This window comes from Taudactylus pleione, unplaced genomic scaffold, assembly GCF_031769625.1.
Source record: "Taudactylus pleione unplaced genomic scaffold, aTauple2 ptg000290l, whole genome shotgun sequence".
Lineage (NCBI taxonomy): Eukaryota > Metazoa > Chordata > Amphibia > Anura > Myobatrachidae > Taudactylus > Taudactylus pleione.
In genome coordinates, this window is record NW_028284692.1 from 9,282,672 (window position 1) to 9,301,892 (window position 19,221).

Here is a 19,221-nt window from a genome sequence, read left to right on the forward strand (position 1 = left end):
TCTACAACTGCTAAACTAGGGCTTGGTCAATTGGGAAAATGCCTTACTTTTTCTTTGTGTGTGACCTACATCAATGTAGTGCCAGCTTTACCTAATTGTGTACACGCCTATAGATATCTGTCAAATCTGTCTGGTTACTAATGGGAAGTTTATACCCGCACACATCTCTTGATTGCGTAATATGACCCCATATTTAATACTTAGGAAATGATATATATTTATTGTAGGGGGTGCTGCCAAAAGACAAATGGTACAAAATACCTTGTTATACAAAACAGAAAAGAGATAGTTTGTCTATGTTTCGGCGCACATGTTTTGAATTTCTTTAAAAGTCATATACTTTATTAGATATACATTAAAAAATTAAATTGTTCCTAATCCCAAGAGGGAATAATGTTCAGCGAAATAATGGTTTAAAAATAAAGAGACAGATTTTGTGTATAGAAACAGAAATGTGCAATAAAATTGATTTTCTTCCGTGTGTGTCCTCTTTAATTATTCCGTTTTATTATAATAAATGTATGTGTTTAAATTGTATGCTGCATATGGAAAGAGCGGGTAGTGGAGATTAACAACTCCGCGCATTGGGCACAAAAGATTGGTGGCTTGAATTTATGTTACCCAATAGCGGATAAGAACAGCAACATTGTTACCAATAGACCTAACTAAATACAACCATACCGCTACTCAATATATGTAGAGGTTTAGTGATACAATAACCCTCTCAAGCAGCAACAGTCACGCAAGAATTCACTAGGGAATCAGGATGGGATATAATCCTTGATAATAACCAGACCATTTTTATGATAATTGATCAACAATAACATAATAACATATTGTATGTATTGTGCACAAGATCTGGAATAATCCTTGATTACCCAGCGAACTAATAAATTTATGACACTGACAACATCAATTTATGCAGTGACTAACCATTGCTATATTGGATTATTTGACTGTCATTTACATATTGTTGAGAGATTGCAATACATCTATCTCCTTGTATTAAACACATCCTTTATTATAATAAAACGGATACAATATGTTATTATGTTGTTGTTGATGTTTGAATCCCCTGCAGGATGAGCTCTGTTGTATGTATTTTAATACAGAGAATGATGTGTACTTGTATGTTGTTCTAATATTAATTATATTTTTAAGAGCATAGACTAAGAAGTGGGAGGAGCCAGGAATAGTAAGGGGAGGAGTCTATGCCAGGAGACAGATGCTGACGCGAGTTGGGCCAGTGTGCTCTTTAAATGCCAGGGCCTATTTTTAGTCCCAGTCCGGCCCTGGTAGTGTGGACCGATCTCACTGCGGTCTGCACTACACTGAGTGACCAGGGTGAGCCTGTACTGTGGCCGGTGGCACCCCCCCTACGCCACCGGTCCCACGGCGCCCAGGACATGAGCCCCGGGGCCCTGCCCTAGTTACGCCACTGCATACTATTATTCATCAATGTTGGTCAGTTTAGTGAAATTGTTATAAAGTTGCACCATATACTGTAGATTAGAAACACAATTGGAAAACCACTATTCAAATAAAAAATGTAATACTCTTTTTACAAGAACATTACTTAGGATTTCTTTTTTTCCATTGTATAATTTGACAGTGTTATGCTATCACTAAATTATACTTAAAAAAACATTATACCAGTAAAAGAATAGTTTATTTTATACCTGTAGTGAATTTATTAATTTGTTAAATTATTTTCCATTTGTGCTGCTAATTAATGTAGTGTTGTATTTTTGGTCATTCCGCTTTTAATTCTAGCTGTATGGAATCACTCACAGTTATTTTTACTATTGTTTTGCATTTGTACTATTTTCATTTTGTAGTAAAGTTATCCCTGCCGTGTAATAATAATGTTCTGCACTATATTATCATTTTGTGGGAAGAACGGTAACAGTGGCTGTGTTGCTGTACAGTAGGTCCTGAGGTGCTCTACCCACCAGTACACAGGTTTAGGTTGATTCTACCCTATTGGGGTCAGTGACACCACCAGTCCTGGTGGCCCTGTTTGTGTGTCATTGGTAAGGGAGTTTGGATGTGTTGAGTTGTTGGTAATGGGCTAGCAGTTGGCCTCATCTACACCTTTTGTTGGATTATTTGGGCAAGATGGCGATACAGTGCGTAGGGACATTCTTTCTTTGCCACCATACCATTTCCTTCATTTCAGTAAATAACTAAAGCTGACCAATTTCCCCACAATATGCTCTATTAACTTATATAGGCTGACATTAGCTTAAAGGATGTTTAATAAAAAGGTGTTATTATTAATATTCAGCTATTGTTGTGTAAGAGGACCCTAGAGAGCTGTTCCCTCATAATACAAACAGTTGTATGGACAATGTGATAGGAGAACATGGACCTGTATTGGATCCATAATTAAGCAGGTAACACTGACCTGATGAAAGAAACTGTTGTAGAGGACCCCAGAGAGTGGCGCGTCGTGTGTAGCCAGGGTCTCCTCATTGGTGTCAGTATGAGCAAAGCACAGCATCCCAATGTAGTCAGAGAACGATACAAGCAGGCGATGGGGTGGCATCTGCACCAGTAGGAATGGGAAACTCCCCTGTTCTTGTGTCCTTCCTGGCTGTATACAGGGGAACTTCAGCACCAACGTCTGCAGGCATCTGTGTGAGGAGATGTCCCACACCTTCAAAACCTGCATGATGGACGCAAGCAATAATTCCTCTGTAGAGATCAGTGGGTATCACTTATACATAATAGACGTATTACCTACATATGATATAGTGTAATTTCTATGCAATATACTTGTAATCTATTTTTACATAATTTTACTTATTACAAGGATACAAAGTGGCTACTCCCATTGGGGTTTATACACAACGGATTTTTAATTTTTTCTGAATAGTAAAGTACAGTATATTTCAATCTATACCAAAGTATTTTCTTGTGTTATTGTGTATATTTCTGCAAAGGAATTTTAGATATGTATGTTTCATGTTATTAAGTATTGCATTTCTGTCAAATTCAAAAGCGCTCATTGTTATGTAAAAATAACTTTTAACTAATATTCAAAGCTGGGGTATAACAGATATACTCTATAGGAGCAGCTCTTAATAAAGAGAGTAATTAATTGACATTATTGACTGAATTTATAAGCGCCTGATTTCTATCTTGTGCGATTGTTTTTATACTTGTAATCTACCACAGCCGTTACACGGACGTGCATAAATTAGCCACTGCGATGCCATACACAGCCTGAGGTCTCATAGCGTGTGTGGCTGTTAGCAATTTCTGAGTAAGGTCAGGGCTTGTGCAAGTGTGCGTATGGGTCTCTTGGTACTCGATTGTACCGATGGTTTTGCTTTTCTGCTAAGTATTACGGATGTGCCTATGGTAAAGTTGGCGTCCTTATGTAGTGCTGAGTTTGCATTGCGATCACAGTGGAGTGCCTTGAAAATACAGTTGAACTGCATACGTACGCAGTATTGCGATCCGTAGTGAATCAGACCCTCTGTTACTGCTGCCAGCTCCCTGGATATAACCTACCTAGGTGCCTATCCCAGAGCCCAGAACCAAGTTGCTGTCAGGACCCGGCATTCACCGCCGGCCGCACCTAGCAGATGAGTGGACATTTCTGCGTGCAGCAGCTCCTTGGTCACAGCTACAGCAGCGGGACCCGGCTTTCACCGCCGACTATACTTACCAGGGGAGCAGAATTACAGTATCTGCGTGCAGCAGCTCCCTGGTTACAAGAGGCAGGATTAAGACCTTGTTAGCCTCATGTAACCACATTTACACCTATATGGAACTTTTTATGGAGCGGCAGCTCATTAAAGACCATAAAAAAGTCACAAAAAAGCTATTGGAGTCCCAGTTAGGAATTACTAGGATTAACCATGATTGTATACATTTTGTTTGCAGCAGTGATACAATGTTACATGCATATGCCACATTCTAATTTATACCTTTTCCAGAGGATTGATTGCACAACAGAGCTAATTTGAGTTTTAACCCACAAATTTTTAGAGTATACAGCTGATGCTCCTCTAACACATGTGGATAAGACCGTGACTTTTGTATTTGCTTTTATATTTGTTTCTGCATGCAGAATGTTTTATGTGAAATGATAAGGAATTGTCTTTTCTATTGCAATAAATACATTATTATATTTATATTTGTATTGATGTGTCTCTTGGGTCCAGTATAAGCTTATTGGCGCTACCATCAACTAGTTCAGCTGTCTGGACGAGAAGGCTGGCAGGACTGGGGGGAGGGGGGGGTAAGGAAGGCATGCTCCCTAGCTGGACTAGGGGGGAGGGAGTGCAGGGAAAGCTGGCTGGCCTGAGATGGGGTGTAGGGAAGACTGGCTGGAATGGGGCAGGGGAGGGAAGACAGGCTGGCTGAGCGCAGGGAAGGCTGGACTAGAAGGCTGGCTGGACTGCAGGGGGCAGGCAGGGCAGGCAGGCTGGCTGGACTAGAAGGCTAGCAGGACTGAAGGGGTAAGGAAGGCATGCTCACTAGCTGGACTAGGGGGGAGGGGGTGCAGGGAAAGCTGGCTTGCCTGAGAAGGGGCGTAGGGAAGACTGGCTGGAATGGGGCAGGGCAGGGAAGGCATGCTCACTAGTTGGACTAGGGGGGAGGGGGTGCAGGGAAAGCTGGCTTGCCTGAGAAGGGGCGTAGGGAAGACTGGCTGGACTAGAAGGCTGGCTGGACTGCGGGGGGCAGGCAGGCTCTCTGGACTAGAAGGCTAGCAGGACTGAAGGGGCGCAGGGAACGCTGACTGGGAGGGGTGCAGGGCAGGGTCAGCATACCTGCTTTCGGTGCCATTTCTTGAGAGAGAGTGGCAGCGGCAGCTCCTGATTGGCTGCCGTTCCACGAGCTGTGATTGGCTCGCGGCCGGCTTCATATTTCAAACGCAGCCGATACTCTTTGTCATGCCTGCAGCCCGGTGCATTCCACACCACTGCCACCAGGCCCCCTCTCTCTCTGGGCCGCTGAGGGCATCCCTGTGTATGGCGTACGGACACTAGGTGTTTAAGGACACATCTATAGGTGTAAATTCTCCGTCACAGTATGGCCTTCAATGTAAACAAGCATCTGAGTTTGCAATCACTTCTGCGACATGCCTGCAACACTCCCATAATATGCCAATAAGACGTTACATGTCTGTGTGTCTGAGTAGCCACCTCTAAGGAATGCCTATTACATTTCCAATACATTTCTGAGACCATAAGTCTCAGTCGTAATGGCGCCTCTGTGTACAATGGGATGCATACACTCTGCGGGTTTGTAGTGGCTTAAACGCATGCACAGTAGAAAATCATCGACCATTTGTGCCAACATCGGCATTGCGTGCGACTCAGAATCATGCCCATATTCTTTTTATTTTAAAGTCTCATTATTTGATGAACTGAAATGTAATGCCACACTGTAAATGGGATTAGCTATAGTAAAATTAGTAGTAGAACTGAACTAAATTGCTGCTAAATCTCAAGTGAATCAAGTTTTGCAGTGGAGCAGGCCATTTACAAGAGATACAAAGCTCTATCAACACAATGTCTGAATTCAACTTTTGCTTCTGATGTCTCAGTGGCCCTGGATGGGGTTGGAAACACTGAAGGCCAAATTTCACCAGTTAAATATGTCACAGCCAAATGCGTTATGCAATCATTTTGTGTAAACTTTTGCTCATATCTAGTTTGTACTTCACAGAGTCACTTATTTATAATAAAAGCATCTGGCAAAGACATTTTTATTTTCGTATTGAAATTGTACATACATGGTATAGCCTCCCAGCAGAGGTGGTAGTACTCCCACTAGCAATGCCTATTCACTCACCGAGTCCTTGGAGTAACTGAATATCTGTTTCAAGGGCTCATATATAGCCACATCCAGAATAGCCATGGTGTGCTCCTGGAGCAAGGCAATGGGCCGGCTCGGGACATATTGATTCCACAGTCTCACCTTATGATCTAGTCCCCCTGTAACAAGCAAGTTCAGGGTCTTGCAGTAGTCAAAACATTGCACACCCTACAAGAGAAGAGACCATGCCCATTACATGAGTAACTGGAGCATACATTTAGCAAACACAATCAGGGAGAACAGAAGTAGAACAGTCTATAGGAGAGATGTATCAAGCCTATAGGAGAGAAATAAGGTGGAGAAGTTGCCCAAGGCCACCAATCAGCTTTTAACTGTCATTTATCTAGTCTTTAAAATGATAGAAGCTGATAGGTTGCTTTGGACAACTTCTCCACTTCCCTCTCTCCAATGCTTGACTGATCTCTCCAGACCTTGTTGATCTTCCACATATAAGCTTTTCCTCTGCTGTTGATGTCCATGATGACTACGGAGGTCTGTGAGCTGTCAGATGATGTGATGATGAGGTCCTGTCCTGGGACGTACATGATTTTATTGATGGCTTCTGGGTGGACATCAGTAAAGTATTGATAGCTTAGAAAATTGCTGTGTTGTCTCAACTCCTAAAGTAAAGAGAAGAACAAGGATAGACGCTGATTATGGAGACCATCAAAAGTATTATAAATATCACTCAACTTTTCTGAGCAGATCCATTAGAACAGTGGCCCTGATTCAGAGCCGGACGCTCTGACAGAGTGCTCGCTCTGAATCAGGGCCATCCCTCCTACTTTTTGGAGCGGCCATCGGGCTTGCGACGAGACCCATGCGGTAGGGTCTCGTCTGCCGCAAGCCCTGGAGTGCTTTTGGCTCTATCAGAGCCAAAAGCACTCCCACTGACATCACTAGTGATGTCAGTGGGGCCGGCCCCAGACGGTAGGCGTTCCCATGGGAACGCCTCCGTCTGGGCAGCCACGCCCCTGGCAAGCACACCAAAGGGGGCGTGCTGTTAATCACCATCGACAGCACGCCCCCTTTGGTGCGAGACCCATAACGATGGCTTGGCCGTCATTATTCGGGTCTCGCGCGTGCGCACGACGGAGCCGCCGCCGCCGTGCGCATGCGCACTTGGGCAACATCGACCCGAATGGGTCTGAATCAGGCCCTGTATGTCTAGCGGGGACATGTTTAAACCACTTAACTGGCAATCACTTTTGGCAAAAACCAATCCTTATTGCTGCAGCTATATGATTGAGCTTTCATGGGCTTCTGTAGCTGATCATCCATGGTACCTTTTTTCTCCCTCGTCCTGCTCCCTAACACATTTTTCTTTTGGGTACTACAACACTCAGTTGAGGGCTTTGCAGTAGTTTTCAACCTTTACGTCTTCCCAAAAGCCCAAGATACAGTCTGCTAAATTTACACAGATATTTGATTTAAATGACTTGTTATATTTCCACACCTGCATGTACACTTTGTGGGGACCCATCTGGTGGGTGAATACTTTCTCAAACAGTCCAGAGCTGGGCTTTAGCAACCACAAAAGACTCACACCACCCTTGTCATCTCCCCATAGGAGTAGGGAGCAGCTTCCTGGGACCTATGGGATCAAGAGTTGTGGCACTGAGGCTGTAAATTGACACAAGACAAACACCCAAAAGGAAGATGGCACCTTTATACAATACCTTTATGTTGTACCAGTAATAGAAGCAGGTGGGAACATGGATTAAAGCTGGAAAACAAAGAACATCAAACGGATTACTGGAGTCACATTAATACAGATTTACATTGTTTAGATCAGTGGTTCTCAAACTTGGTTCTCAGGACCCCACGCAGCTCACGTTTCCCAGGTCACCCAACAGGAGTCCAGATGTATTCATTACTCACTGACACTTTTTGAAAGATCCACAGGTGGAGCTAATTATTTCACTTGTGATTCTCGGAGGAGACCTGGAAAACATGCACTGTTTGGGGTCGTGAGAACTGAGTTTGAGAACTTGTGGTTTAGTTGTGTCCGCAGAATATTATGGATGTACACTTGTAAATATATATCTATACTTTTGTAAAGTCTTCTATTTGTAATGTTACAACTTTCTATACTGTCAGAGCCGGCCCTAGGCATAGGCATAATAAGCTTATGCCTAGGGGCGACTTGAATGCCTAGGGGCATTCAAGGCTCTGCCGCTGCTGCGATCGGAGCTCCGCTCCGACCTGGCAGCGTACCTGTCAGCCGGTCAGAATGAGCTTCTGCACAGAAGCTCATTCCAACCCGGTCCCCATTATTTAAATAGTTGGAGTCGGAGCGGACCCGCTTCGGCCGCTTCGGCTCCACCAACATAACAGCCACCCCCGCCGCGGCCCGGCCCCTTGTTATGACACGGCGAGCGTGATGTCATGCGCGCCGTGTCATAACAAGGAGCCGGGCTGCTGGAAGGAGAGGATCGAGTGGAGCCGCGGAAAAGAAGCAGCCAAGGTAAGTGGCGGCTCTGGGGCGGGGAGGCTGAGACGCACTGGGGCTGGGAGGGGGAAGGCTGAGACACGCACTGGGGCTGGGGGGGAGGCTGAGACATGCACTAGGGATGGGGGGGAACGGTTGAGACACACACTGGGGATGGGGGGAGGCTGAGACACGCACTGGGGCTGGGGGGGGAAGGCTGAGACACGCACTGGTGATGGGAGGGAAGGCTGAGACACGAAATGGGGCTGGGGGGGAAGGCTGAGACATGCACTGGGGATGGGGGTGGAAGGTTGAGACACGCACTGGGGATGGGGGGGACTGAGACACGAACTGGGGATGGGGGGGCTGAGACATGCACTGGGGCTGGGGGAGAAGGCTGAGACACGCACTGGGGATGGGGGGGAGGCTGAGACATGCACTGGGGCTGGGGGGGGAAGGCTGAGACACGCACTGGGGCTGGGGAGGAAGGCTGAGACACGCACTGGAGCTGGGGGGGGAAGGCTGAGACACGCACTGGAGCTGGGGGGGAAGGATGAGACACTCACTGGGGATGGGGGGAGGCTGAGACACTCACTGGGGATGGGGGGGAGGCTGAGACACGCACTGGGGATGGGGGGAGGCTGAGACAAGCACTGGGCCTGGGGGGGAAGGCTGAGACACGTACTGGGGCTGGGCTGAGACATGCACTGGGGCTGGGGCTGGGGGGAGAAGGCTGAGACACACTGGGGCTGGAGGGGGAAGGCAAGGCTGAGACACACTCTGGGGCTTGGGGGGAGAAAGAGGCAGACACGCTGGGGGTGGGGGGAAAAAGGCTGACACACTGGGGCTGGGAAACATGCTGGAGGGGAGAATGATGCTGACATACCCTGGGGCTGAGGGGAGAATGAGGCTGACACAGTGGGGGAATGGTGCCGAGAGACACACTAGGTCTAGGGGAATGGGGCTGAGACAATCACTAGGTCTGGGGGAATGGGGCTGGTGGAACTGCAAGGTGGGGTGCCGGCCTTTTATTACGTGTGTGTATGTGTGTATATATATATATATATATATATATATATATATGAATGTAGGAGATAAAGAGGCGCACTAGGTTACAACGTGACACTTAAATAAACCCAACAATACTTAAAGTAACACGACAATAGATATTCAAAAAATAATTAAATAAATAAACATAAGTGACACTCCTCAAAGATCATTGAGTGGCAGCTCCAATAAAGTGATAAGGTATGGCACCCATAATAAATAATAATAAGTGAAATAAAGGAGCGCCTACTAGTGCATAAAAAGATAATGAAAACAAGTGAACAAAAATTTTTTATTTTTTTTTTGTGAAAAAAAGTGAATCGTAATATCCACTACTTATCTGAACGGATGTTGCTTCGGTCAAATGACCAATGAAAGAGATATGAAAAAGAAAAAACAAGAAAACCACATAGTGTGTACCATCCTATACTGTGTATAACTTCATAATCAATAATAATCTGCTAGACCCTTTAGGGGTTTATTCCCAATTACCTAAAAAACTATTTTAAGGCGTATTACAGGGTCAAAGACAGATTATATTTAAAAAGACATTTAATTGACACAGTATCCAAAAAATGGTAAAAAAACACACGTACAAGACATAAAAATATTCAATGCTTATCTGTCCATATATAGGGGGGTTGGTGAACAGCAAATTTTTGTCCACGCATGCGTCAGTCCTCGTGATCCCGGAAGCAAAATGGCCGTGCGTTCCACGGCTCCCGGAAGTAGATTACATACACGTGTTATGCGTTCCACCAGTATCTATTTACCGCTGCTCGTGTGACTGCGTATTACAGTCACATGATCCCACCAACATAATGGCTATGCGTTCCTGGCGCCCGAAAGTCCTTATTCCTGGATGGCCCATGCGTTCCATTCTCCATTCATAACTTTTAACAGGTCCAAATTTTTTGCTGACATGTCCATTATTTATCTCACGTCCATTATATGGATTATAGCGGCCAATCAGAACATCAAGTCCAAAAAATAAAATCCATGGCTATTGCATAAAAAACAAAATTTAAAACATTTATTATTAATCAATATAATACATAGAAAACAGTAGATAAAATAAAAAAATAAAACATTTTTACATATACATAGATAAAATGTGCCGGCAAAGCATATTCCCATAGAATTCAGGTTAGAAAGCACTTCAATTCAAAATCCCCATTTAGTCGCCTGGGTACAAGGGTCCCTAATTGCTGGATCCACCTCATCTCCGTTTGTGATAGACGTTTATCTAAATCTCTTGTTCTCAATTTTGGTAAAATTACTTGTATACCTAAAAAGCTTTTTAGAAAACATTCCTTAGAACTATGATGTTTTTTGAAGTGCATTGAGACCACATGTGTCTCTAATCCTTTACGGATATTATATATATGTTCTGCCCATCTTATTTTTAGACTTCTACTAGTTTTGCCTACATAAAATACGCCACATGCACATTCCAAAATATAAATAGCATTTTTTGAGTGACATGTTATAAAATCCTTGATAAAATATGCCACACCATTGATGGTAAATTCTGTAACCTTTTTTTCACTAGATTTAACTGTTTTGCACATTAAACAGCTTCCACAACGGTGGAAGCCCTTTGTTCTTATACTCTGTCTTTTTTCAACATCACTACTACCACAGACCAATTTATCTTTTAAGGAAGGTGCCTTTCTGTAAATAAAATTAGGTCTTTCTGGAATAACATTACCAATTATTGGATTTTGCCTAAGTATATTTAAATTGTTTTTAAAGACCTTTTCTATTTGTTTATAAGCTGAATTAAATTGTGTAATAAAAGCCCACTGATGTACAACGTTTGGACCTAATTTAGCTGTTTTCTTTTTAATCAAATCGGCTCTATCTACACTTTCTATTTTTTCTCTAGCTTTCTTAAGATTATCCACTGAATAACCTTTAGATATAAAACGATCCTCTAATTCATCTATTTGTTGCTGACATACATCACCCTCAGTACAGTTCCTTTTTATCCTTACGAACTGTCCATAAGGGATTCCATTCAACCAATTTGGATGATGTTCACTAGTTTTTTCAATGAATCCATTTGAATCGTCATTTTTCTAAAAGTTTTAGTATTAATTGAACCATTTTGAATATAAATTACAAGGTCTAAAAAAGAAACTTCTAAACTGCTATGTGCAAATGTAAACTTAATAGCGAAATCATTAATATTTAGTAGAGTGCAAAAATATAAAAGAGCCTCTTCACTTCCCCTCCAAATACAAAATACATTGTCTGTAAAATGCTGCCAGGACACCAGGTTCGCCACCAGGCTACCGTCTTTCCATATATAGCCATCCTCCCAGTACGCCATAAATAAATTTGCGTAACTGGGGGCGAACCTGGTGCCCATGGCAGTGCCAACAATCTGCAGATAAAATATTCCATCCAAATAGAAATAATTATTTAATAAAATAAATTTAATAAAATGAAGGACTTAATTTTGTCATCATAATCACTCATATTTAAAAAATATTGCACAGCTTCCAATCCTTTTTCTAAGTCAATTATAGTATACAATGTACTGACATCTGCACTACACAAGATGTCACCTTCTTGCCAATCAAGTTCTGAAATTTTTCTTAATACATTGCTAGTATCTTTTAAATAGGCTTTAGTGTTTTGAACAAGTGGTTGCAAGTAAAAATCTATCATCGCTGATAGATTACTTGTAAGACTATTACAGCCTGAGACTATAGGTCTACCAGGAGGGTGGAGGGGATCCTTGTGCACTTTAGGAAGTACATACATGGTGGGTATAGAAGGCTCCTTAATTATCAAGAAATCAGATTCTGTTTTGGTGATCACATTATCATCTAAAGCTCTCTTGACTAAATCTATTAGAGCCTTTTCTATCCTTGATGTAGGATCACCCTTTAATTTTTTATAAGTCACCCCATCATTCCATTGTTTCATTATTTCTTCCATGTATACATCCTTATTCATAAGGACTACCCCTCCACCCTTATCTGCCAGTTTTATAATTAAACTTTTATCATCTTTCAAGGATTGTAAGGCTTCAAATTCTTTCTTACTTAAATTTAATCTTTTTTATATTCTCCTTTCTGTATAGTTTTTTCAATGCCTTCACAGACAACTTTATTGAAGCAGTCTATATGACTTCCTCTAGCCTGTATTGGATTAATCGAGGAGATAAATAATGAACATGTCAGCAAAAAATTTGGACCCGTTAAAAGTTATGAATGGAGAATGGAACGCATGGGCCATCCAGGAATAAGGACTTCCGGGCGCCTGGAACGCATATCCATTATGTTGGTGGGATCATGTGACTGTAATACGCAGTCACACGAGCAGCGGTAAATAGATACTGGTGGAACACATAACACGTGTATGTAATCTACTTCCAGGAGCCGTGGAACGCACGGCCATTTTGGTTCCGGGATCTCGAGGACTGACGCATGCACGGACGTGAATTAGATGCTGATTAGCTGCAATTAAGGGCAGCTGTTGGATCTATTAGGGAGGGTATATATACCCTGTATGTTTAGCCATATACATGCTTCTGATGAAGGACTGATGGTCTGAAACGCGTTAAGCGTGGGCTAAGTGGTGGAGCGCTTTCTGGAGTACCCCTTCCTGTTTGGCATATCCGAGTATCCGAAGCTGGGTTATTGCCTTCCTCCATTTGTTATCTAGGAGGTGAAGGATGGAGTCTTTGGGAGTGCTGTCAGCCTACCACTGTTGATGTTTTTAAACAAATGCTTGTTTAAACCTACATGTTGTAAGTGCAAATTTGTCATTAAAATTGATGTGTCCAAGTTTGATCTGCACTATTTTTTGTCTCTCTTCTCATTCTCCCTATTGGTGTTGTTTTTATTAACACACAAATGGAGGAGATTTTTTTCTATATAGATGTCATCAACCATCTGTTTGTAAGAAGTTCCTATTGGACTTATTGTGTATTTCCCCATTATCAAGTGGACTCATTTATGGTGAGTATTTTTATTATATTTTCTACATTGATCTATGTGAATTTGTGTTCAGAGGAGCGCTAGAGGTGGATTCACATACTATTGTTAATCTGTAGGCCCATAAACCCCACAGTCTTTTATAAAAAACTATGTGATAATAAAAAAAAAAATCACTTTTCCAACTTGTAATTTTTTAATTATATAACAGTGGTTATTTCAATAAAGTATAATGTAAAGCATCAGCTTATTACTGTAAAAACTTGGAATGAAGTAACAAAGTTGAATTTTGATCAACCTTTCGTCAAAATCTAGAATATAGCAACAGTCATTTTTTCCGGGGTGCTGCTAATCAGTACAAAATGAGACAATGGGAGAAACTGAATGATCGGCAATTTTTCAAAATCCCATTTTTTTCTGGCAATTTATACAGCAGGACAAAAAAGGGATGACTTTATTAAAGGCAGAACACATCGTGTCCTAGTGGTAATAGTCGTGGGAAAATAAATTATGACAGAGATCATTACAACTGCATATACTGCATTTTACTTAATCAGCAGAGAGATCAGGTAACTTATTAAAATGTGGGAGGACAATTGTTTCTTTTTTCAGAATTACACAGGCTCTTCAATCCTACCATACAGATGATACTCTTCGAATATATTCATTGTAAACACATCAAAGAAGTGGATATCGCGACTAGTCGTAGCCACGGCAATTTTATGAACATTTGGCAAGTACACTGCATCAGTAGCCCAAGACTTAAATCTCCTCTTCCCAGACTGTGACTCCAAGGGATCAACTGTGATCTACAAAGAGAAAGAGGATAAGCGGTCTTAAGTCTTCCTGTAGCGAGTGTATAAAGTTCAATTGGTCTATCTATTCTTACTAGAAGATGACAGACTCCAATATAGACCTACTGTATAAAGTTCAATAGAGCCCTACAGTGTCTTGCATAGTCCAACAGAGGCCTACAAAGTCCAACACAGTCTTACAGAGTTCAACATATTTTTACTGCATCCAAAATGGTACTACAGTCCAATATAGTATTACATAGTTAAATACATCTGTGATCTACAGATGCAGTCTATGAGAGGTTCACAATATGATTCAACAAAGGCCAATAGTTCCGTCGGTGTTTGCCAGATCCAAATATGGGCGTCCACCAAAAGCCTACTGTATATTAAAAATTACACAGTCTCCATTAGAGTCTTACAGTGTCTAACATCGTCTTGCATAGTTCAATCTTACCCTGCATAACAGTTTAATATATGAATTCTACTGTATATTAAAAATTACACAGTCTCCATTAGAGTCCTACAGTGTCTAACATCGTCTTGCATAGTTCAATCTTACCCTGCATAACAGTTTAGTATATAAATTTAACAATACTATATTATTAAAAGCCTGTTGTTAAATAAGGACACAGTTATAAACAAAAAAAAATAATCAGGGTGCATTTAATATAGCATAGTTATATATTTTGAAACAATATTGTTGATGTTTGGCTCCTATAAATGCTGAGTGAATAAAAGTTTTCTGACTTGTAAAGTTTGTTGGCCTCTAATAATACTCCCTTAAGGTGCATACACACGTAACGATTTCTTTAACTATTTGTCGTTAACGACATCGTTATCGTTCAAAAAAATCGTTTGGTTTCTGAGTTATAACAATGAACAATAATCGTTTCTAGTTTGTAGTTATCGTTTATCGTCCATTTCAGACTGTCCAACAAAACGATTTTCGTCAAGGGAAGGAACATATTTTGTTCATCGTTGCAAAAATCATTCATTACACTTCAAAAATCGTTCACTTTTTCAAGGGAAAATGTGACAGAAAATCTGACAGAAAATTGTTGGTTACAAAATCGTTACGTGTGTATGCCCCTTAAATCTTTTATGTACCTCATATGACTTCTGAGGGTGCAGGTTACTGTCCCATACAGTGAGAACTCCTCCTTTACTGATGCTCATAAACCAGAGAGGTGGGGGGCAGCTAACTGCCAGAATCCGGCATGTGGGCTCTTGCTGTGGGAGAAGAGAGAACAGGAGCATATACATTTTAGTAAAACGGAAAATGTATGGCAACCTTCTGTAGCAGGTTTCTGTGGGGTGTAACTTTTGATCCTGTAGGACTCTGTGGAAGTGAAAAGTATGGCAGGCCTCATTGTGGATGTAATGTACGACAGAACTCTATGGTGGTGTGATGTGTGACAGGCCTCGGTTTAGGGGGGATATGGCAGGACTCAGTGGGGGTGTATTACATGGCAGGTCTCAGTGGGGTTATAATGTATAGCAGGCCTCATTGGGGATGTAATGTATGGGAGGTCTCTGTGGTGGTGTAATGTATGGCAGGCCTGTGTGGTGGTGTAATGTATGGCAGGCTTCTGTGGTAGCGTAATGTATGGCAGGCTTCTGTGGTAGCGTAATGTATGGCAGGCTTCTGTGGTAGCGTAATGTATGGAAGGCCTCTGTGGTGGTGTAATGTATGGAAGGCCTGTGTGGTGGTGTAATGTATGTCAAGCCTGTGTGGTGGTTTAATGTATGTCAGGCCTCTGTAGTGTTGTAATGTATGGCAGGCCTGTGTGGTGGTGTAATGTATGGCAGGCCTGTGTGGTGGTGTAATGTATGGCAGGCCAGTGTGGTGGTGTAATGTATGGCAGGCCTCTGTGGAGGTGTAATGTATGGCAGTACTTAGTGGAAGTGTATTACATGGCAGGCCTCAATGGGGAGTGTATTGTATGATAGCACCCAATGGGGGTATAATTTATGGCAGACCTTAATGGGGGTGGATTGTATAACAGGCCTCAATGTAAGTGTAATGAATTGCAGGCCTCAGTAGGTCAAGCCTACTTTGATGCAGTCATGACCTTATTGTGCTTCCCCAACTCTGAATTCCCAAATGTCAGGAGGTATGGTAGGGGTTTAACTTTGTAGGCTTCAGTGTTAGTAGAACATATAGTATCACAGTCCTCAGTGTAGGTCCTTTTAAGTTTTTATGCAGGTGTATATGGGGTTGTAATGTATTGCAAGTATCTGTATAGGTGAGCTGTAATGCAGGTCTTCGTGGAGGTGTAATACTGTATATTGCAAGAGTCTGTGGAGGTATAATAGGTTACAGGTGTCTAGTGAGGTATAATTTGAGGTTGACTTATTCAGACACAATTGGATGCATGAGAATATACAGACCTTGTTACGGGTACACAGCCTCATAACTGGTTCCCTAAGAAATGTAATTTTCCTTGTTGTCATGTAGTCTTGCTCCTTGTATTGAAGTAACAGGTATGTACAGAACTCACTCCAGTCAATGAACCCATCACAGGATGTGTCCACCTGAGAAGAGACAGCACCAACTAGACATTGGGCAACTGGACTGAATGTATTACTTTTTAGTATTATAAAAGAAAAATCAGCCCCCCAAGACTGGGGCCACCATAAGGCCTCTTGGATGGATAAGGCTGTGAAAAAGCCATCTCAGCTACCTTTGCGACTTGACAAGGCTAGGTACTCTTTATTGTGTAGTGAAAATAATTTCAAACAAGGGGTAAGCAAAGTTCTCTGCCCTTACCTTGTATAGGTAAACAATTGGTATATATGTAAACATTACATTGAAGTATAAACATTATAATATTATGTCCAAAATCTATTTCTGTACCAAACTTTAAACTTACAGCTCTAGACAGGAGACAAGTCCAAAAGACCACAAAACAGTATCTGAAAGAACTTCAGTTATACTCCCATTATAAAGAAATACATAACATCTTTCACACTGCATTTAATTATAAATCATGTTGCAAAGTCTTTATGAATATTTCATGCATGCATGTACATTGCCTTATACTGACCATTGTTAATTCCAAGCTAATACATTTACCAGAAAGCTAAAATAATGCGAGTTACAAATGTCTGTTAAATTAAACTTCTCTCTTTCTACCAGAAGAATCAGCAAAGTGTACACAGAATTGTATTACTCCTCAAACAAGTTTAGTAACACAATGCTAAAATACAGTATAAAGAAGAGCTAAGTGCTGACATGGGCCTAAGCATTGGTATTGCCAATAATTGTATATTATAAAAAAGCCACTTAAAAGTCTAAAGTTACATTGAAGAATAAATACAAATTGAATTTAAAAAAAGTCTATGTACTGCAAAAGTTACTATAGGGGGTAAATTTACTAAGAATCAAGTCTGGGAGAGTTTTTTTTTCAACTCGATTAGCTACGCCGAAACTCTGGTGATTTGAGGCTCCTGAGACTCTCAAATGTACCAAGAAGTGAGTTTAGCTGAGAGTGAGATGTCCGATGGTGAAGCAGAACAAGATTTCTCCCCCGAGTAGAAGGTTTTGCAGGAGATTACCCACCCGACATTGCAGTGTCTTTTCTCTGCAAAACTCTCCCAAGCAAGCACCCTGCACATATCAGTGAGATATGTGTAAGCTGCTTGTGTTCTATTCCGTAAAAAAAGCAGGTTAAAAGTTTTTTAAAAAAAATGACATAGGGACCCCCCCTAAAGCTTAACCAGCTCCGGACTTGCCAACCAGTCCTGGTTTCTAAAATTACGGGGGAACAAAATGAGTAAGGTTCCACTGTAATTTAGAAACCAACATCTGGCTACAGGGCCAGTCCTGGTTTTAAATATAGGAGGAAAAAAATTGCGTACTGTACATCCTATATTTAAAACCAGCACTGGACCCAAAATGGCTGGGCTGTAATGCCACAGCCTGGAGGCCCTATTACCGGGTCTCCAGGGCCAAAGCATTATCAGCCCAAACCGCTCAGGCCAAGCCGGAGAACTCAAGGGAAGTGGGAACCCCCCAAGAAGGGGTATGTCCCCCCCACGAAACCCTAGGCTTGGACTGAAGCCCGGGGCTCTTCCCCACACCCCTGGAGCATTGTGTACGGGGGTGGTAATAATGTAAAGAATAGAATTAAACTATTGTATTTTACAGTGGGACTACAGGTGCCAGCATGCCTGCCCTTTGGCACTTGTGGAACTACAAGTGCCAGCAAGATGCTGGCACCCATACCCCCACTGTAAAATAAATAGTTAAAGAAAGACAAAACACACACACCGTGACAAGTATAACTTTATTTCATACCCCTACCCACTTCCACATACTTACCTATGCCAGCCGGTCTGTCCACTTTCCCCATGTAGAATCCATAATGACTGGCCCTGCAAAAAATAATCTATACTCACTTTCATCCTGGCGCTGATCTCCGAAGCATCCCCGGAATTAGAAAAACAGAAAAACGACTTAGCCAAACCAGACGGACCCAGGATCTGAATGTGTGTTGCCACACATACAGATAGCTCGCGAATGCCAGCTAAAGGGACTGCACAGGGTTTGCAGGTCCCACCACGTGGGAACAGTCAGTAGTCGGAGCCAATCAGCGGCTGCTCTACAGTTAGCGGCCGCTGATTGTCTGGCGCGACCTGCAAACCCCATCATATTTTAATTGACTGAGCCAACCAGTGTAGTGATAGGGCCTCCTATGTGGCCACCAACTGAGTAAGGTGGACAGTTAATACCTTGTAACATAAAAGCTCCATGTTGTCATCCCAACTCTCTGACTCAAATATATTAGACAGGACATTCTGAAACTCCTTCAGGGTCATGTTCCCCACTCTTCGAGGAATCGCCTTGGGTTTGTGTCTCTTTAATGGGAATGTACGAGCTTCTGCTGTGTCCTCAGCTTCCACCACCTCCACTGCCTGCAGATTATGATTGGTGAACATCTCTTCCAAGTGCAGCAAGTCGTCCAGACGGAACTTCTCCTCCAAGCGCATGTTTTCCTTCTGGTCAAAACTACACAACAGAAATGGACAGAGATATTTAGGGCAATTAACAATGGATTCATTGGATGCATTTTATCAGATGCCCTCATAACTATAATTTCCATAGCGGAATATTTACATTTTCTGTTATCTAGGTGTTCTTAACCTGAGAGCAGACTTC

At 42.1% G+C, this 19,221-nt stretch overlaps 1 protein-coding gene across 1 annotated transcript in view; it reads right to left on the reverse strand.

Annotated features, from left to right (window-relative positions):
• Positions 1-19,221, reverse strand: part of LOC148511885 (cilia- and flagella-associated protein 337-like) — a 150,148-nt gene that overhangs the window by 92,494 nt on the left and 38,433 nt on the right. Inside the window, 9 exon segments of the mRNA XM_088482663.1 lie at positions 2,408-2,668; positions 5,812-6,003; positions 6,267-6,455; positions 7,292-7,429; positions 7,515-7,561; positions 13,901-14,072; positions 15,168-15,290; positions 16,452-16,595; positions 18,795-19,071. Of these exon segments, the coding sequence (XP_088338789.1) occupies positions 2,408-2,668; positions 5,812-6,003; positions 6,267-6,455; positions 7,292-7,429; positions 7,515-7,561; positions 13,901-14,072; positions 15,168-15,290; positions 16,452-16,595; positions 18,795-19,071 (1,543 nt within the window).